The 15,262-nt window shown below is 41.2% G+C and overlaps 1 protein-coding gene across 1 annotated transcript in view; it reads right to left on the minus strand.

Moving 5' to 3' along the window:
• lrp2b (low density lipoprotein receptor-related protein 2b) overlaps positions 1–12,998 on the minus strand; it is a gene marked incomplete at its 5' end in the record, with an annotated part of 34,922 nt that extends 21,924 nt beyond the window's left edge. The window contains 26 exons of the mRNA XM_080479581.1: positions 487–735; positions 854–1,231; positions 2,051–2,167; positions 2,278–2,400; positions 2,493–2,732; positions 2,813–3,088; positions 3,269–3,406; positions 3,926–4,056; positions 4,163–4,288; positions 4,456–4,648; positions 5,219–5,428; positions 5,662–5,802; positions 5,972–6,174; positions 6,271–6,477; positions 6,596–6,819; positions 6,938–7,107; positions 7,621–7,749; positions 7,909–8,025; positions 8,804–8,947; positions 9,109–9,225; positions 9,326–9,442; positions 10,566–10,676; positions 10,759–10,875; positions 11,192–11,314; positions 11,665–11,775; positions 12,932–12,998. Coding sequence (XP_080335707.1) covers positions 487–735; positions 854–1,231; positions 2,051–2,167; positions 2,278–2,400; positions 2,493–2,732; positions 2,813–3,088; positions 3,269–3,406; positions 3,926–4,056; positions 4,163–4,288; positions 4,456–4,648; positions 5,219–5,428; positions 5,662–5,802; positions 5,972–6,174; positions 6,271–6,477; positions 6,596–6,819; positions 6,938–7,107; positions 7,621–7,749; positions 7,909–8,025; positions 8,804–8,947; positions 9,109–9,225; positions 9,326–9,442; positions 10,566–10,676; positions 10,759–10,875; positions 11,192–11,314; positions 11,665–11,775; positions 12,932–12,998 — 4,279 coding nt within the window. The remainder of the gene's footprint in view (positions 1–486; positions 736–853; positions 1,232–2,050; positions 2,168–2,277; positions 2,401–2,492; positions 2,733–2,812; positions 3,089–3,268; positions 3,407–3,925; positions 4,057–4,162; positions 4,289–4,455; positions 4,649–5,218; positions 5,429–5,661; positions 5,803–5,971; positions 6,175–6,270; positions 6,478–6,595; positions 6,820–6,937; positions 7,108–7,620; positions 7,750–7,908; positions 8,026–8,803; positions 8,948–9,108; positions 9,226–9,325; positions 9,443–10,565; positions 10,677–10,758; positions 10,876–11,191; positions 11,315–11,664; positions 11,776–12,931) is intronic.
• Positions 12,999–15,262: the final 2,264 nt, after the last annotated feature.

Raw genomic sequence — 15,262 nt, forward strand, 5'->3', positions numbered from 1 at the left:
ATGTATAAATTAGTTATAAAAATAATAAATGTATAAAAAAGAATAGAAATCTACCGCTCACATTTGTAATCGAAGTAATACACCTTTAGCATTGTTTAGTCTTGAAATTTCATTTTAAGGAATAATATTGTTTTTTTGAAGTGTATATTTTATTGCGTATACACAGACTTGTAAACTTCATTTATGTGCTTGTGATAGGATTTAGTAGTGGCTTATTTTGAAACTGTATATATGAAATGAAAGATCAATGAATACACAAAAGCAGTGGCTTATGACATGTAACAAGTAATGTTTATATTAAATATCTACATTAGAACGTTCTTATGAGCAAAAGGTAAAGTTTCATATTAGGGGGTCAAAATTCTATGGGGCGGGTCATTTTTACATACTAGAAAAGTGACCTGTGGGCCACAATTCTTTATAGAAAAGTGACCCGGAGGTCAGGTTTGCATGGGGTCAGAATTCTATATGACACCTGTCACTTACTTGTAGCTTTGCATGTGCGTCCATCGGGCTCAAGCATGTAACCATGTGAGCAGGTGCACCTGAAGGTTCCTCTCTCATTGTAGCACTGCTGGCTGCAGAAACCGGGGATCAGACACTCGTCGATGTCTTCACACGTCTTCGAGTCATTCAGGAGCTGATATCCCGGCTGGCAGGTGCACTGAGCCCCGAACGGGCCTTGCATACAGCCATCGCTGCAGCCGCCATTGTTCAGAGCGCAGTCATCTTGGTCTTCATGAAAGCACATAACAGGAAGGTATCACAGTTTTTTGGTTTTTTTGGTTTTTTTTGGGGGGGGGGGGGGGGGGGGGGGGGTATATTGCATAATGACATAATTAACTGAACTCACTGCAGATGGGCGACTCGTCTGCTCCGTTGGGACAGTCCCGCTGTCCGTTGCACACCTTGTCCAGGTCAATGCACACCTGGTCGGTGGGGCACTGCCACTGTCCGGAGGGACAGCTGTACGGAGGGGTGGGGCAGTTCTGTTCGTCACTCAGGTCGCGGCAGTCATTCTCACCGTCGCACAGCCAGCTTGTGGGGATGCACATCTTGTTCGGACACTGGAAGTAGAGGGGTCCGCAGGTGACGGCCGGACAGGAATTGTGTTCGTCGGATCCATCCTCACAGTCTGGGTGGCCGTCACACTCCCACTCATCCGGTATGCAGAAGCCATCAGTCTGGCACTGGAACTCCTCATCGTGGCAGAGACCTGGCCCTCGAGTGGCTGGAGGAACATTTCAAAGCCATTTAACTCTTCCTAAGGCAAATTAAGAACTTAAATCGGCAGTCCTTTGCACTTCCTACACACTGATTACAGAAAGTTGATAAAATACAGTTGAATAAGTGTTGCCTGTGTAGGATAAAAAAACAGTTTTCATAATGACATCAACACCATTCAGTTTTGCTTCTCTGGTTTGGCATTGCATCGTATAAACAATTTAAATTTGAGAGTCCAATCATTTTTTATTACGTGTAGCTCACTAGTGACAGTACCCTGTAGCACTAGAATAAAGATTTCAGAGAGGTTTGTAAAACTTTTTGGTGAAATCCATAAAGAAATGCATCATATTGAGCAAATTTCAAGTTATAAATTCCTAATTATGGTATATTTTGTGAAAACTTTTCAAATTTGATCATCCGTCAGTAACATTGGAGTTATTTTCTTATCAATGATGAATTCAATTTACTAACATTTCAACCATCAAATGAATAAAAATGAAACCGCTTTGGTAACTTCTCAGTGAAAAAGTGAAAAAGATTAATTTATTGCATTTTTGTCTTTTCCTTTTCTATTTGCTGTTAAATAAAATAAAATAAAATAAAATAAAATAAAATAAAAAATAAAATAAAATAAAATTAAATTAAATAAAATTAAATAAAATTAAATAAAATTAAATAAAATTAAATAAAATTAAATTTTTGTTACATTCTGTGTTTATTCACTTTGTGGTGTTGTATTATAAAAAAAAAAGATTGAGCTAAAAAAAATTTAAAAGCGATAAATTATTGCTATGCTTAGAATATGCCTGTTTGGTTAACTTACGGCAGCCCTGCTCATCAGAATGATCCCGGCAATCGAACACTCCATCACAGCGGTAGCTTTGACTGACACACTGGTCCCCACTGACACAGGCGAACTCATGGGAATTACAGGAAAACTCTGGTATTGAAAAAACAAAGGGGAAAAAGGAAAACAATGATTAAAATAAAGAAAATCCCAATGAAATGTCAAACGTGTCTCAGGTTTCAAAAGTCATTATAGATTTCTACCACAGTTGCTCTCATCGGAGCCATCCAAGCAGTCCTGGTCTCCATCGCACACATAGAAGTCGGAGATGCAGCGGTGGTCCGGACACAAGAAAAAGCCCGGGCGACATGTAGTGATGGTTGCATCTGTAAAGTATAGACACCTTATTGATTAGATTTCAATAGCCATATTTGTATATGCACGCACAAAAACACTTGAGAGACAGTCGAACACTCACTGCAGTTGTGTTCATCTGAGCCGTCGCCACAGTCGTTGTCGCTGTCGCACAGCCAATTATTCGAAATACACCTCTTGTTGTCACAGGTAAATTGGCCGGTCGTGCAGGTGGTGGGTTTTACAGTAGGGCAGTTAATTTCATCCGAACCGTCTCCGCAGTCATCGTGGCTGTCGCAGCGCCAGCTGGAGAGGATGCAGTGCTTGTTGTTGCAGGTGAAGGCATGCGGAGAGCAGGTTGATCCTGGCGGGGGTGAAAGCAGACCGTCAGCTGGACGAATCGCACTGTTTCCCCACAAACACACAATTCCTCATGCTTTTCACCTGTGTCAGTGCAGTTGGCCTCATCGGTCTGATCCACACAGTCGATATAGCCATCACAGCGGTAGGAGTTGGGCCTACAGCGTCCTCCATCACACTCGAAGGCGTAGTCGCCACAGTCATCAGGTGGGGGAACGGAGTCATCCTTGATGCAGTCCCGCTGATTGGTTCCAAGTTTCATGCCGTACGGACAGCCACACACTCGATTGTAGTTAGGAGTTGGGAAACAGAAGTGGCTGCAAAGCCCATTCGCCACTGTATTACAACGACTCTTGATGGCTGTCAAATAAATAATTTAAGAAGAGTCTGTCAGTGATATTGTCCTTTCACATGACGTTTTAAAAATGCCACGGGAAAAAAGACTCTTTATACTCGGGTTTACCAGTCGTGTTTATCCAGTTTTGGTAAATGTGTGATTCTATTTGCCAGAATTTAAAGTCTTTATGTGTGTGAACTCACTGCTGTGGAGGTCAGCTGTGTAGGCCTTTATATTCATGATGCCGGTGATTCCTTGTCGGATCATAATGTTCCCTCCTCCGTCTCTCTTCCTCATCTCAAATATTCCCCTGGTCCTTGTGTCAGACACGTACAGGTAGTCTGCGAGACAAAAATAGCTTGTGAGGCACTTGGACAAAGGTTGCATTAGTTAGTAGACACAATTCTGTATTCACAATAATATGACGATGTAAAGTGTCTCTGAGTGTCTTAAAAAGTGCTATATATATAGAAATAAAATGTATTATTAGTAAAATGTATTACCAATAAATACAGTAAAGGAGTCATATGCAGCTGTAGAGTCATTACAATTCAGGCTAAGTAGATTGTTCAGTTGTGTTTGAATATAGTGTATTGTGATGTGTTGCAAATATGCAAATCAATGCATAGATTATAAAAGCAACAGTTGTTGAGTTCATAAAAAAAAAATAGGCTTCAAACAAAGAAAGGATTATCTTTGTTAATTGGTCTTCATACCACAGACTGCATGCTCATTCTGCTTTAAAATGTGCCGATGATATTCAATAAATTAAAGGAGAAGTTGGTTTTCAGACTTAAAAATATATATTCTTTTTCTTTATAACTTGTGAAGGCAACATTAAAGCGCCCCATGGAGCTCACCTGAATAAACTGTCAAGGAGAAGGGTTGAGTGATCTGGCCGAGATTGGTAAACTTCTGCCTGTCATTTCCATCAATGCCAATTAAACCAACCTGATCCAGGAGGGAATCCACCCAATACAGCCTGTCCATCCTGTCAGTGACCAACGACAAGTAATCAATCACAAAGTACAAATAACAAAGTCAGCAGTCACAAGAAATAACTACTTTTTCACATCAGTGATCATCTCAATACTTACGAGTAATCAAGAGCCAGTCCATACGGCCAACCAAGGGTGGTGTTGACCAGAGGAATGGCGTTACTGCCATCAGTGAAGCCTCTCATTATCACCGCTGGACGATACCAGTCAGACCAGAACAAGAAACTGTGGATTCAGATTTAATTAGACACTAAAAGTCACAATGTTCTAAAACACAAAACTGAAAGGGATTTGTTGTTTTCTGACTTATTCCATTATCTACATGTGAAGCGTGTGTCCATGTAACACAAGGTATGACGGGATCACTATAAATTTTAAATCTGGCCGCTCACCCGGCACTGGGATGCACCGCAATTCCTTTCGGGTTCCTCAGTCCAGTGACAATGTCCCGCCTGGACTTGTCTGTAACCTTGAAAGCAACCACTGCCCGGTAGCTTGATGTGGTCCAGAACAAAACCTTAGAGGTCCAGTCGTAAGCCATGGCGTCCACCATTCCCACTCTGCTGCCGGTCAAGATCTGCTGAACTGAAATGCCCCGGAGAGAACAAAAATCACACCGAGGTTGAGATGATTCATCACATTACAATTTTACTGGCAGCTTTATTAGGTACACTTGTGCAATTTAATACACACTACAAAGCCCTGTCATGCATTCCAGCTTTACAAGATCTGTTTTTATTGACACGGGCAGAAATTTTGAAGAAAACACTTTTATCATTGAGGTCATAGTAGAAGCTGGCTTTCTACATGAGAGCGTTGTAGTTTAGGTCTTCGTGCAAGTCATCTCATGAACGTTAATGGAGTGGCCACAACGTTAAAAACACCAGTACAGTTCAACAATACTGTAAACTACAATTTCCAACATATAAAGTAAGTGTTGATAATTGAACACAGAAACTGAACAATATCATCTGTAGAGGCAGCAGATGTGATTGACTTGTTGTATTGTGACACATTACAACAAGTCACATTGCTGTTGATTTATGTGCAAATTGTAAATTAACTAACCGGGCAAAGGTGATTGTGTTTATAGGCAATCTTCTTTATCGCTGTTTATTAAAGGAACTTTATTACCCGCAGGTCGTAAAAACTCACCAGTGCCATTGAGGTTTGACTTATAGACAAGGCCTCTGGACCTGTCGTTGAAGAAAATGGCCTCGTCGTTGCCATCAAACTCCACTGCAGAGCCGGACAAGGACGATCCCAGCCCCGTGAGGGGCAGAGTAATGTCTTCTTGGAGGGACAAGTTCAGTGGGATGCCCCGCACTGCCAGAGATGTGGCCAACAGCAGGTAGTCCTTCACCTCTGTTCAGAGAGTGAGTGAGAATCGGTACTAACTGTGTTACTGAGCAATTATGATTTAAAGAGTATTTCATCATCATCATCATCATCATCATCATCATCATCATCATCATCATCATCATCATCATCATCATCATCACCAAAAGCAGTGGTCGACAACCTATAATTCCTTTCATAAAATCGGAGGAGAAACCATTGCGAACCGACTGAGACGTAATTTGGGTCGTTGAACTCACTGAAGCAGGTCCGATGGTCGGTGTGCAGGTCGTAACCATGGCGACATTTGCAGCGGAAGCCCAGCCCATCGTTGTCGGTCCTGTGGCTCAGCACACAAATGTGCTGACAGCCTCCGTTGTGTCTACCGCAAGGGTTCATCACTAGAGCAAGAGCAGACGTGGTCAAGTTATGGCAACACTCTTTGAAAAGTTAAAAGAAAGTGGTACTTTTGTTTTCTCAGCAACATTTGGATCAAATAGATTTTATTTTTTTTGGTCACACATGTGAGATGTTTAACCTGAAATCTGACTAATTAAATGATCTTCTTACCAACGGGCTGCAGGAGGGGGTGCGACACAGCCACATGGCCCGGCAGCTTGGCTGTTCGGTACAGGAGTTTGTGATTGCTGCCATTGAAACGATTGGCCTGGATCACCGCCATTTTGGTCCAGTCAGTGAAGAAAACGTGGTTTTCAAACACGGCAATCCCAAACGGATGTGGGGCCTGGGTTCCGCCATTGAGGACAAGTTTCCTGAGAGAAAAACAAAATGTCAGTCGGCCCATAATGCAGAACGCACAAGATGTTTTCCCACGTTAGAGAAGAGATTGTCAACTTTTTGTTGTTTACCTGTCTAAACCACTGTATGTGACGGTCTCCACTGTGTCAAAGTGGCTATCGGACCAGTAGACCCGCTTGGTGACGATGTCGAGGGTGATTCCTGTCGGTGTGCCGAGCCCGCTATTTACCAGCGGCAGACGATTGCTCCCATCCATGAAGGCTCGTTCCAGCTTGGTCTGCTCATTAGCGAGGCCCATGTCAGTGAAAAACATGTAGCTGCAAAAACAAACATTTAAAAATAAATGAATCCGTGGTGTGGTAAAAGACTATTGTCCCTTATAGAAATATTATATCTTATCGCCGCTAGATATGAACAATGAGGACATGTACCCACCCCACTGTCGGGTCCAGGGCAAGTCCGTGAGGAGTCTGCAGGTTTTCAGCCACCAGTGTGACCCGATTCCCTCCGTCGAAGTCACACATGTCGATGCGCTCCACCACAGCCTCCAGGACGTAGAGCTTGAAGTTGAGCCAGTCCACCGCCAGATTCTGGACGCTTTGGACTGCAGCAGTCAAGACTTCCTTCATGTCACCGCCATTATAGTTGATGGAATAGACCTGGTGAAGGAGAGAAAAAGAGGGGAATACATGATCTTTGGTCATTTAGAAATACGACCAGGCCACAGGCTTTTAAGATATGGCTTTTAATTTTAACGAGATGATGAAACAGACGGACCTTTTTGGTGTACGTATCACTCCAGAAGACGGTGTCACTGAGCCAGTGGTAGGCTACTCCTACAGCGTAACCCCGACCCTGGGCGGGCACCAGAGTTCTGGAAAAGCGCCCGTGTATATCCGCCATCATCACTTCCCCGCCACTTGTGAAAATGAGCTGCGGTACTCCAGCTGAGAAACACAAATACGTATAAGACACAGTCGCTGAATACATTCAGGTGATTCATAAATATACACATCGACATCAGCATACAGAAACACTTTGCTTTAGGTCTGACAGCAACATATGTTGTTTCGTCTTATTTAAGTGTCATCAAAAAATGTCTGTAAGCTTCAACTGTGTCAGTATGATGTTTAAAAGTATGATTACATTCACAATACATTTCTGATGCTTGCATCTTGTGTTTTTGAGTAGATTGTAGATGGAAACCAACTCATTGTCATAAAAATCATATAAGAGTATTTTCACCTTAAATTATGTCTTTAACTTCTGTTATTGTAAAACACTGTGAAGTCTCTGATGATCATCTCGCACACGATTGCATTCACTGATTTTCCATCAAATAGAAACGCATGTGCAGCATTACACATACATTACTACTACTATATTACATTACTCTGAAACACTCCTGAAACTGGAGAAGCATGTGAAATTATAAAATGTGACCGTGTCACTTTCTAAACCTGAAATATTGGCTCTGCACGCGTGACCCTGCTCCAGGAAGTATCCATTGGCGCAGCTGCAGTGGTGCGTCCCCGGACGGTCTTCACACAGCTGGTCACAGATTCCCCAGATCTGACAGTCGTTGTAGTCTGAGCCACAAAACGAGAAGCAGACATATAGTTCACCTTGTGGGACAGGTTGACGATTTATCAAGGAATGTGCAACTTCAGTTTGAAGACAAAGCACACAGCGGAACACAGTGCTTGGTATTAATGCCGTCCAGAAATATAGATAAACCGGACACTCACCGACACAGGAGCGGCTGTCATTGGCTACGATGAAACCATCGGGGCAGTAACATGTACCACCCTGTGGAGACGTGTGGCAGAGGTATTCACAACTCAAGGTGGAGCAGCGATTCAGACCTTTATAGGATGAAAATCACACAAATCAGAATAATTTTCATATAAATCAGGTTCAGACTATTAGATCAAGTGAAAACACCAAAACCAGAGAGTTAAAATGATTCCACTGGACCAACAGAGACACATAGACAAAGTAAGACCTGGACACACACACACGCACGCACGCACGCACGCGCGCGCGAGGAGGCAAAGCTTACCAAGACACAGGTGGAAACAATCCAGCACGCATAAACACAAACACTAAACCCGGTTTCAGCTTTAACAAACATCTTATCAACACGAAATAAAGATGTACCGTGAACTAAACACGAAACCTAAATATAATGTGAAGCGAGAACTACTGGAAAGCGTGAGGCAAAGTGGGGAATCATAAAAACTTACAATACCAGAAGCACAAGATCAAAGTCGTTATCTTTCAGGGAGCCTGTAATTGGCCAGATTATCGGTATCATGATTGCTTTTACAGCAATCATCGACTGAAAGTGACCTGAGAAAAAAGTTAATCTTAAACCAGGTGTGTGTGTAGATGGCGATGAGGAAAGCAAAACATATGATCAGATCATAAACCAAGCATCTGACTTCCGAGAAAATCCTATGAGCACGCATGTTTTTCAAAAAAAACTAAACTCTTGCACCCAATTTTACAGTCTTGTGAAATGCTGGTACATTAACTGGAAGCAGTATAATTCAGTACCCTGGAGTTCTGATCACGCTTGATTGTACTTCACAGAGCATGGACGGACAAAACCAGGATTATCAGAGTCAGAAAATGTCATACTGCAAGTTTGTTGAGCTGTGGTGTTTGTCTCATCCGTCCCTTCAGGACAGTCATTTTTGCTGTCGCACACTTTGTCCAGTGGAATGCATGCGGTGGAGCCCGGGCAGCCCCACTCGCCGGGGTAACAGTCTCGAGAGTCGCTGTCTGGGACAAAAGAGGATCATTTGAAATATTTAAACCAGACAGATTGGCTAATGCACGCAGAAGACAAGGAAATATTTATGGATTCCTGTGCTTGACGTGCATTGAAGTGGGGTTTTAGTTTTTATTACAATACTGGATATCAGTATAACAGGTTCTCTCACCACATCCCTTCTCGTCGCTGAAGTCCCCGCAGTCGTTGAATTTGTCGCACACCCACTTCTGGGGGATGCAGCGGCCGCTGGTGCAGGTGAACTGGTCGCCATTGCAGCTCTGGTACTCTGAACAACGAAAGGGTTTGGAAAGAAGATGAGTGTGGCAACGACGACTAGTCAAATTAGAAAGAGCCTCATTGTTTGGTGGAGTGTCACTCGTCCTTACCGCAGCCTTGCTCATCACTGTTATCCCCACAGTCGTCCCAGTGGTCGCACACAAACGAATGTGGGATGCAGTAACCGTTTGCACACTCAAACTGGTGAATTGGACAGTGTTGAGTCGCTGGAGAGTAAAACAAAAAAAACAGTTGTGTTGATTGAAACAATTCAATAGGTTTTGATTCTCCGTGCGTGGGAAATCACAAGGTGTGAAAAGGCATGATGACTCAAGAGGTTTTACTGTTGCTACCTGTAATATTTTTCTGCTATATAATGATGAGCAGGTAGTGCTGCTGGAGTGGGTCAATGATTACACAGCTCAACCGGAGGGAGGAGGCGAAGTAGCTGCGCCAGTGACAGTTTATTGTTGCACCATAAATATTAACACTCTTTATGTTTGTCAAAAACATAGAATCCCATGACAAATACAAACGTTACGAGACGGCATGAGGTTATTTTAGTAATTGGCTGATAATGAAACATTTGACCAGTTTTACAGGTTAAGAAGAAAGTTATTTTTGTGTATTCTAAATCTTCTGTAAAACACTTCAAAAATATTCAGGTGCATTGAATCAGGGACACAACGTGCAGAAGATACATTAACACAAATGTGTTGCCTAAGAATTTATGTTTTAGAGAAAAAAACTGTGTATTTACTAATTGAAAAAGCAATGTCAGCAGTTTGGCTCTATTCTCAACACAGGCGACCAAGAGAGTAAGCTGAAGATTCCGACAGCTCATATCAGAAGCATCTTTACACAAATATGTCTATTATCAAGTATATGTTCAAAATATAAGACACTGTGATTTCTATTTTCGAAACATTAATAATTTTAGTAAGCACCACAGATGGATAGAATGTAGAAGATAAACAACATTAGGTTCACTTTACTTGGATTTTATTTTTCATGTTAAAAGAATGATCTTGCTTCATCAACATAAAAAATATGCTTCTTTTTTTTAAGTAGATCGAGTAGAATATTTATAATATATATATCAGTGCATGAAATGAGAGTTTGAACCACTAAACCAATGAAGCTGCTGACATCTGTCAATCATTGTGTGTGTGTTTCTCTGGTTTTACCTCAGACTGGCTCATCCTACCCTGTCCTACCCTGTCCTGTCCTGTCCTGTCATATTGGTGTAAAATGTAATGTGCCCACAGGTTATCAGAGAGAAATTGTTCCCAGTATTTCCAGAAAAGGCCAGTGGCGCTCCCAGGCTTGCTGTGGTCAGTGTCTACTCACTGCAGTTGCTCTCATCAGAACCGTCTCTGCAGTCCAGTCGGCCGTTGCAATGCTGGGAGTTGTTGTAACAGGCCCCGTTAGCGCAGGTCTTCTCAGTGCAGCTCGGGTACTCTGCAAATAAAGGACTCCTTTTCAAGCTGGTGTTTGATACATAAAGTTAAATCTGTGTGCTGGTTCAGATTAAAAGCCTTACTGCAGTTATTCTCGTCGGAGTTGTCCACACAGTCCTTCACATGATCACATCTGTACTTGCTGGGGATACACTGACCCTCCTTGCAGGTGAACTGGTCCGGACTGCAGGTCCGGCCGTCTGAACACAGATCGTGAGAGTGAGGTTTGTGACTTTTTTTTACTTTCACAGGACAATGAGAATAGTTCAAAATAATGGAAATGAGTAATATAAACAAAGGGTTAGTTTCCAGTTCCAATGATATTTTGCATCAGCAGTGGACGACCTGAGCTGTATTATTGTTTACTGGAGGGGGAAATAAAGAAGCCACCCAGTGGTTTTACTTTATCTTACTGCCACAGAGCTCACAAAGCATCAATCAGGCTCCTGATGTTTTCATAGAAAAAACAACAACAACACACTCCCCAACATGACACAAACAGTCCCTCTGTTATACCGCAGACTCTTTCTTCATCTGAGCCATCCTCGCAGTCTTCCTCCCCGTCGCAGACGAATCCCGCCGAGATGCATTCGCCGCTGGTCACACATCTAAACTCCTGCGCGGTGCATTGTGGAGGCGCTGCCACAAAAGAACGAAGCAGGTGAAGCATTTTAGACCCGATTCCACAGGAGTCACAGTGGTGATACTTGAGTGGATGAGCAGGAGAAGGTGGTTTTAAACATTGAAGCACAGATCTTCTATGGATTCAGATCCTTCTGTCTCTTCACAATAAGACACAATTGATTGTTGGAGCCACAACGTCGCTCCAAAACCCTTTGCTCTCCTGAGGGTAGTTAATAATACAAATTCTCGCTTTATGTTTGGGGTCGTTTGCTCTGTAGCAGCTACATTTGGAGCTGATCAGACACACTGTTGGGAGGCCAGGATATTTTTATTTTTTTTATTCACCGATGCTTCTCAGTACTTACGACAGTTCAGCTCATCTGAATCGTCAGTGCAGTCTTTGGTGCCATCACACCTCCAGTCTGTGTTAATGCATTGTCCGTTGGTGCACTGGAACTCACCACTGCCACAAGCTCCTGCAGGGGACAGTCAGTTTAAATATCACTCGACGTCGTGTGGTATCAGCTTGACCTGATCACTTTTGTCTGATGTCCAAGTGGCTCAAATGAAAACCGGTGCAATTCAGAGTCCCCCTTTGCCAATGAGTTACCACGTTTATGGGTTTTATAGTCAGCGTGCACCCAGAGGCATGTGACTCGGCCTTTAAAGGATGGTTAATTGGTCATTCTGCAGGAGCAATCCATATTATGACCTTGGAATGTGTCGAACAGCAATTTCAAATAGATTATGCGTGAATTGACACGAGTGACACCAAATAGTTTGTGCATTTGTTAATGTGAAAATGAATTAAATGGATTAGGCCCAAAAAACGAAAGTATTTTCCAGTGATTCGGAAACTTGATATGTTAAGCCTATATGAAATATATCATGTGTTATTACACATTACAACACCTTCTATTTTATACTATAGATGGTGCTTTTAATTACATGTACGTTATTACATAAACTTGCGACATCTCAAAAATGAGAGCCTTCCCAATTTAGAGCAGATTTAAAGCTTGAGCACAAACAGTATAAAACAATATCCTAAAAATGGAAAATTAATGATTTTGCACATCATATTGAACAGAACACGCTCATGCTATAATAGGTGATAAGGCTGCACAACATATCGCATATTTATCATTAGAATATATACTTTCACATACATGTCATGAAAAACTGAAGGGTTGATATGCACTCTGCATTAATGCTCTACGTGGATCTTATTTCACCAACATCAACCACTAAAGTCCATCAAGCATCAGTACTTCAACTTATCTGCCACATTTCAGATGTTAAAGTTCAGACTTTATAACACACAAAAACACAAGAACGGAAAAATTAGAGACTCCACAGGCGATGAGAGGAACAAGATTTGTCATTTTCAAGGAGAAACTGGAAAAACACGTTAAGTTTCAAAGAGTTAAAGAATTTTTTATTTCACATACGAGTGAGCTGGTTTAAGGTGGTAAATGTTTAAAATAAGAAAAACAAACCTAGTGTTGGTCAGTCTGAAATCACAGCCTCAACATCAAACACCTTCTGGCAAAAATGCAACTTCACCACCATTCCATCACTTTCATGTCTTCAATCTGAAAAGTGAAGACCAAGTGAAACGTATCAACTTACCTTCTGCGAGCTGAATTCTTTGGCACAGCAGCAGAAAAGGCAGAAGATGAAGACCTTTCAGGCCCATAATTTAATGCAAGATTTTGCTCTCCAGAGATCTCGTGTTCCACCGCTCAAGTCGCTAGTCTGAGAAAATGTTTCCCCTCATGCTCAATCTACACCCTGACCCTCTCAACTGAGATGAACCTGACGAGGATAACGACTTTGTGATGGAGGTGGACGACCAACAACAGCCAGCAGACTGGTAATGTGACGCGGAGTAAAACAGCTTTTTATGGCTCGCTCTTTTACATAAACTTCATCTAAGATTAACTTTTACCTGTTGGTATCCTGTCTGCATCAGCAAGAAAAAAAGTAACCTCTCACATTTTTTGTAACAGGGTGACAGGAAGGTAAAAGTCTGCAGTTTGAAACCAGAGTGAATTGAGACAATTCAGAATGAATGATAGGTATTTTCATCTACTTCCTCAAACAGGATCCATGAATTCCAGCAGAAATGTATGATTATGTTATTTACTTTCTTACAGATGAAATGCTGCCTGGTTCAGATAAAGATTTTTGTAATAATACAATTTACAACTGAATTTGTAATCCATCTGAAATATAGACTTCATTAATTATTAAATTAAAAAAAATTAAAAAACAGCATTTTTTTTTTATTAAATTAAACTAAATTAAATGAAATAATGGTTGTTTAGATGAGTGAAATAAATGTCTAGCTATTAAGAAAATATTCTCAATGTATAATAGATCCGGTGTGTTTTCAGACTGAATTAAAAAAACTGCTAAAGAACAATCAAACCATCTACTTCATTGTTGGACAAGTCTTGTCTCACAACACAACAGAACATCCTCTCTGGATATATATCTATAAAACTTGAAATTACTGTATTTGAATAATATATCTGCTGTGTGTGCATTTGCTATTTGTTTCAGTGCTTTTTTTCTCCTACTGATACCTTTATAAACTTTTACTTAATTTCAACTGCATTTCATATTTATAGCGATATTGACTTTTGTCAACAATTCTGTCTTGACACTTAGATATTTAGTGACAACAGATTTATGACTGAGATGTTGTATTATCACATGAATCAATACGTTTTCTGAAAAATACTTTGTTTTTGCAACTGGAACACTCCAGATAGGATCTCTCAGCTCTCTCTTTCTTTTGTGGCCTCATGTTTGATTTCTCCTGGAAAATTCACATTTTTAATAACTGCTTCAAAGCTCCAATGAGTATTCCCTCTCTAAATAGCTTCTGTGTTACACATATAAATCTCTAGAGCAACAGTACACAAATACAAGTTTGAAAAAGTCAGGAAAAAACTTTGTTGCCCTCCGGTGGCATTTTAACTTACTGTGGATGTCAGCAGTAGCAAAGAGCAACGGAACATATGGAAGTGCAGAAATGACATTAGAAAAGAAAACCTTTGTCAGTAACTTTTAAGTATAAACCATGAAAAGAAACGGATGCATGCAAAGAGAGAACATGCAGACCGAAGCCCAGATTCAAACCATTCATTGTGTTTAGCCATACAACAGCACGCAGTCTCTTCAAGCATCTTGTGCACATTAATTATATAAGAGTTTAAATAATTTTTTTGCAATAAATTTCTGTTTATTTTTAGGGCACCAATTAAAATGATGATAATGAAATAAAATATCGAGAAGACCACGTCAATTTAATTTGAGCACAGGTATGTATATACATAAAGTATATAAATTTGACCTCTAGTTATCTGAGACGACCAGATAGGCTTTATAAGGGCGAGGCACATCGAACATCAGGAGGCTTCTTGATATTATCTACGACCCGCCGTCCTCGAAGTAGCTGCTTCACCACCTTTGATAGAGTGAAGTGGTCCCACCTCTTTTTTGGGTTATGGAACATCACCTGCCTTTATACGCCGATGACCATCTGTTGTATGAAAGTGACCCATCAAGTGTCCCTCATATTATTGTCAGTTTTAGAAACTTTCAGTAAGTTTTCCAACTATGGATTAAATATCTCTAATTGTGAATTACTTTCAAACTGGGCGAAAGAGCTCCCATCACCCTCTTTGCCCTTCAGGCTGGCCAGAGTGGGCTTGAAATACCTGAAATACACCATCCATCCAAGGGAACAAAACTTTTCTTCTTCAACAGCCACTGTTAAACTGGATCTTCAAAGACGCGACTGCTGGTGAATGTCTTGAGCAAGCTGAGTGCAGACCGTGAAAATGAACATAATGCCAAGACACCTACTGCCAATCTTCCTCCCCAAAATAATTTTTTAAATCAACAAAACAGCATTATTTCCTTGTTCATTTCAATGAGATCTTACTCCAG

Source organism: Lipophrys pholis (assembly GCF_963383615.2).
Source record: "Lipophrys pholis genome assembly, chromosome: 1".
NCBI classification, from domain to species: domain Eukaryota; kingdom Metazoa; phylum Chordata; class Actinopteri; order Blenniiformes; family Blenniidae; genus Lipophrys; species Lipophrys pholis.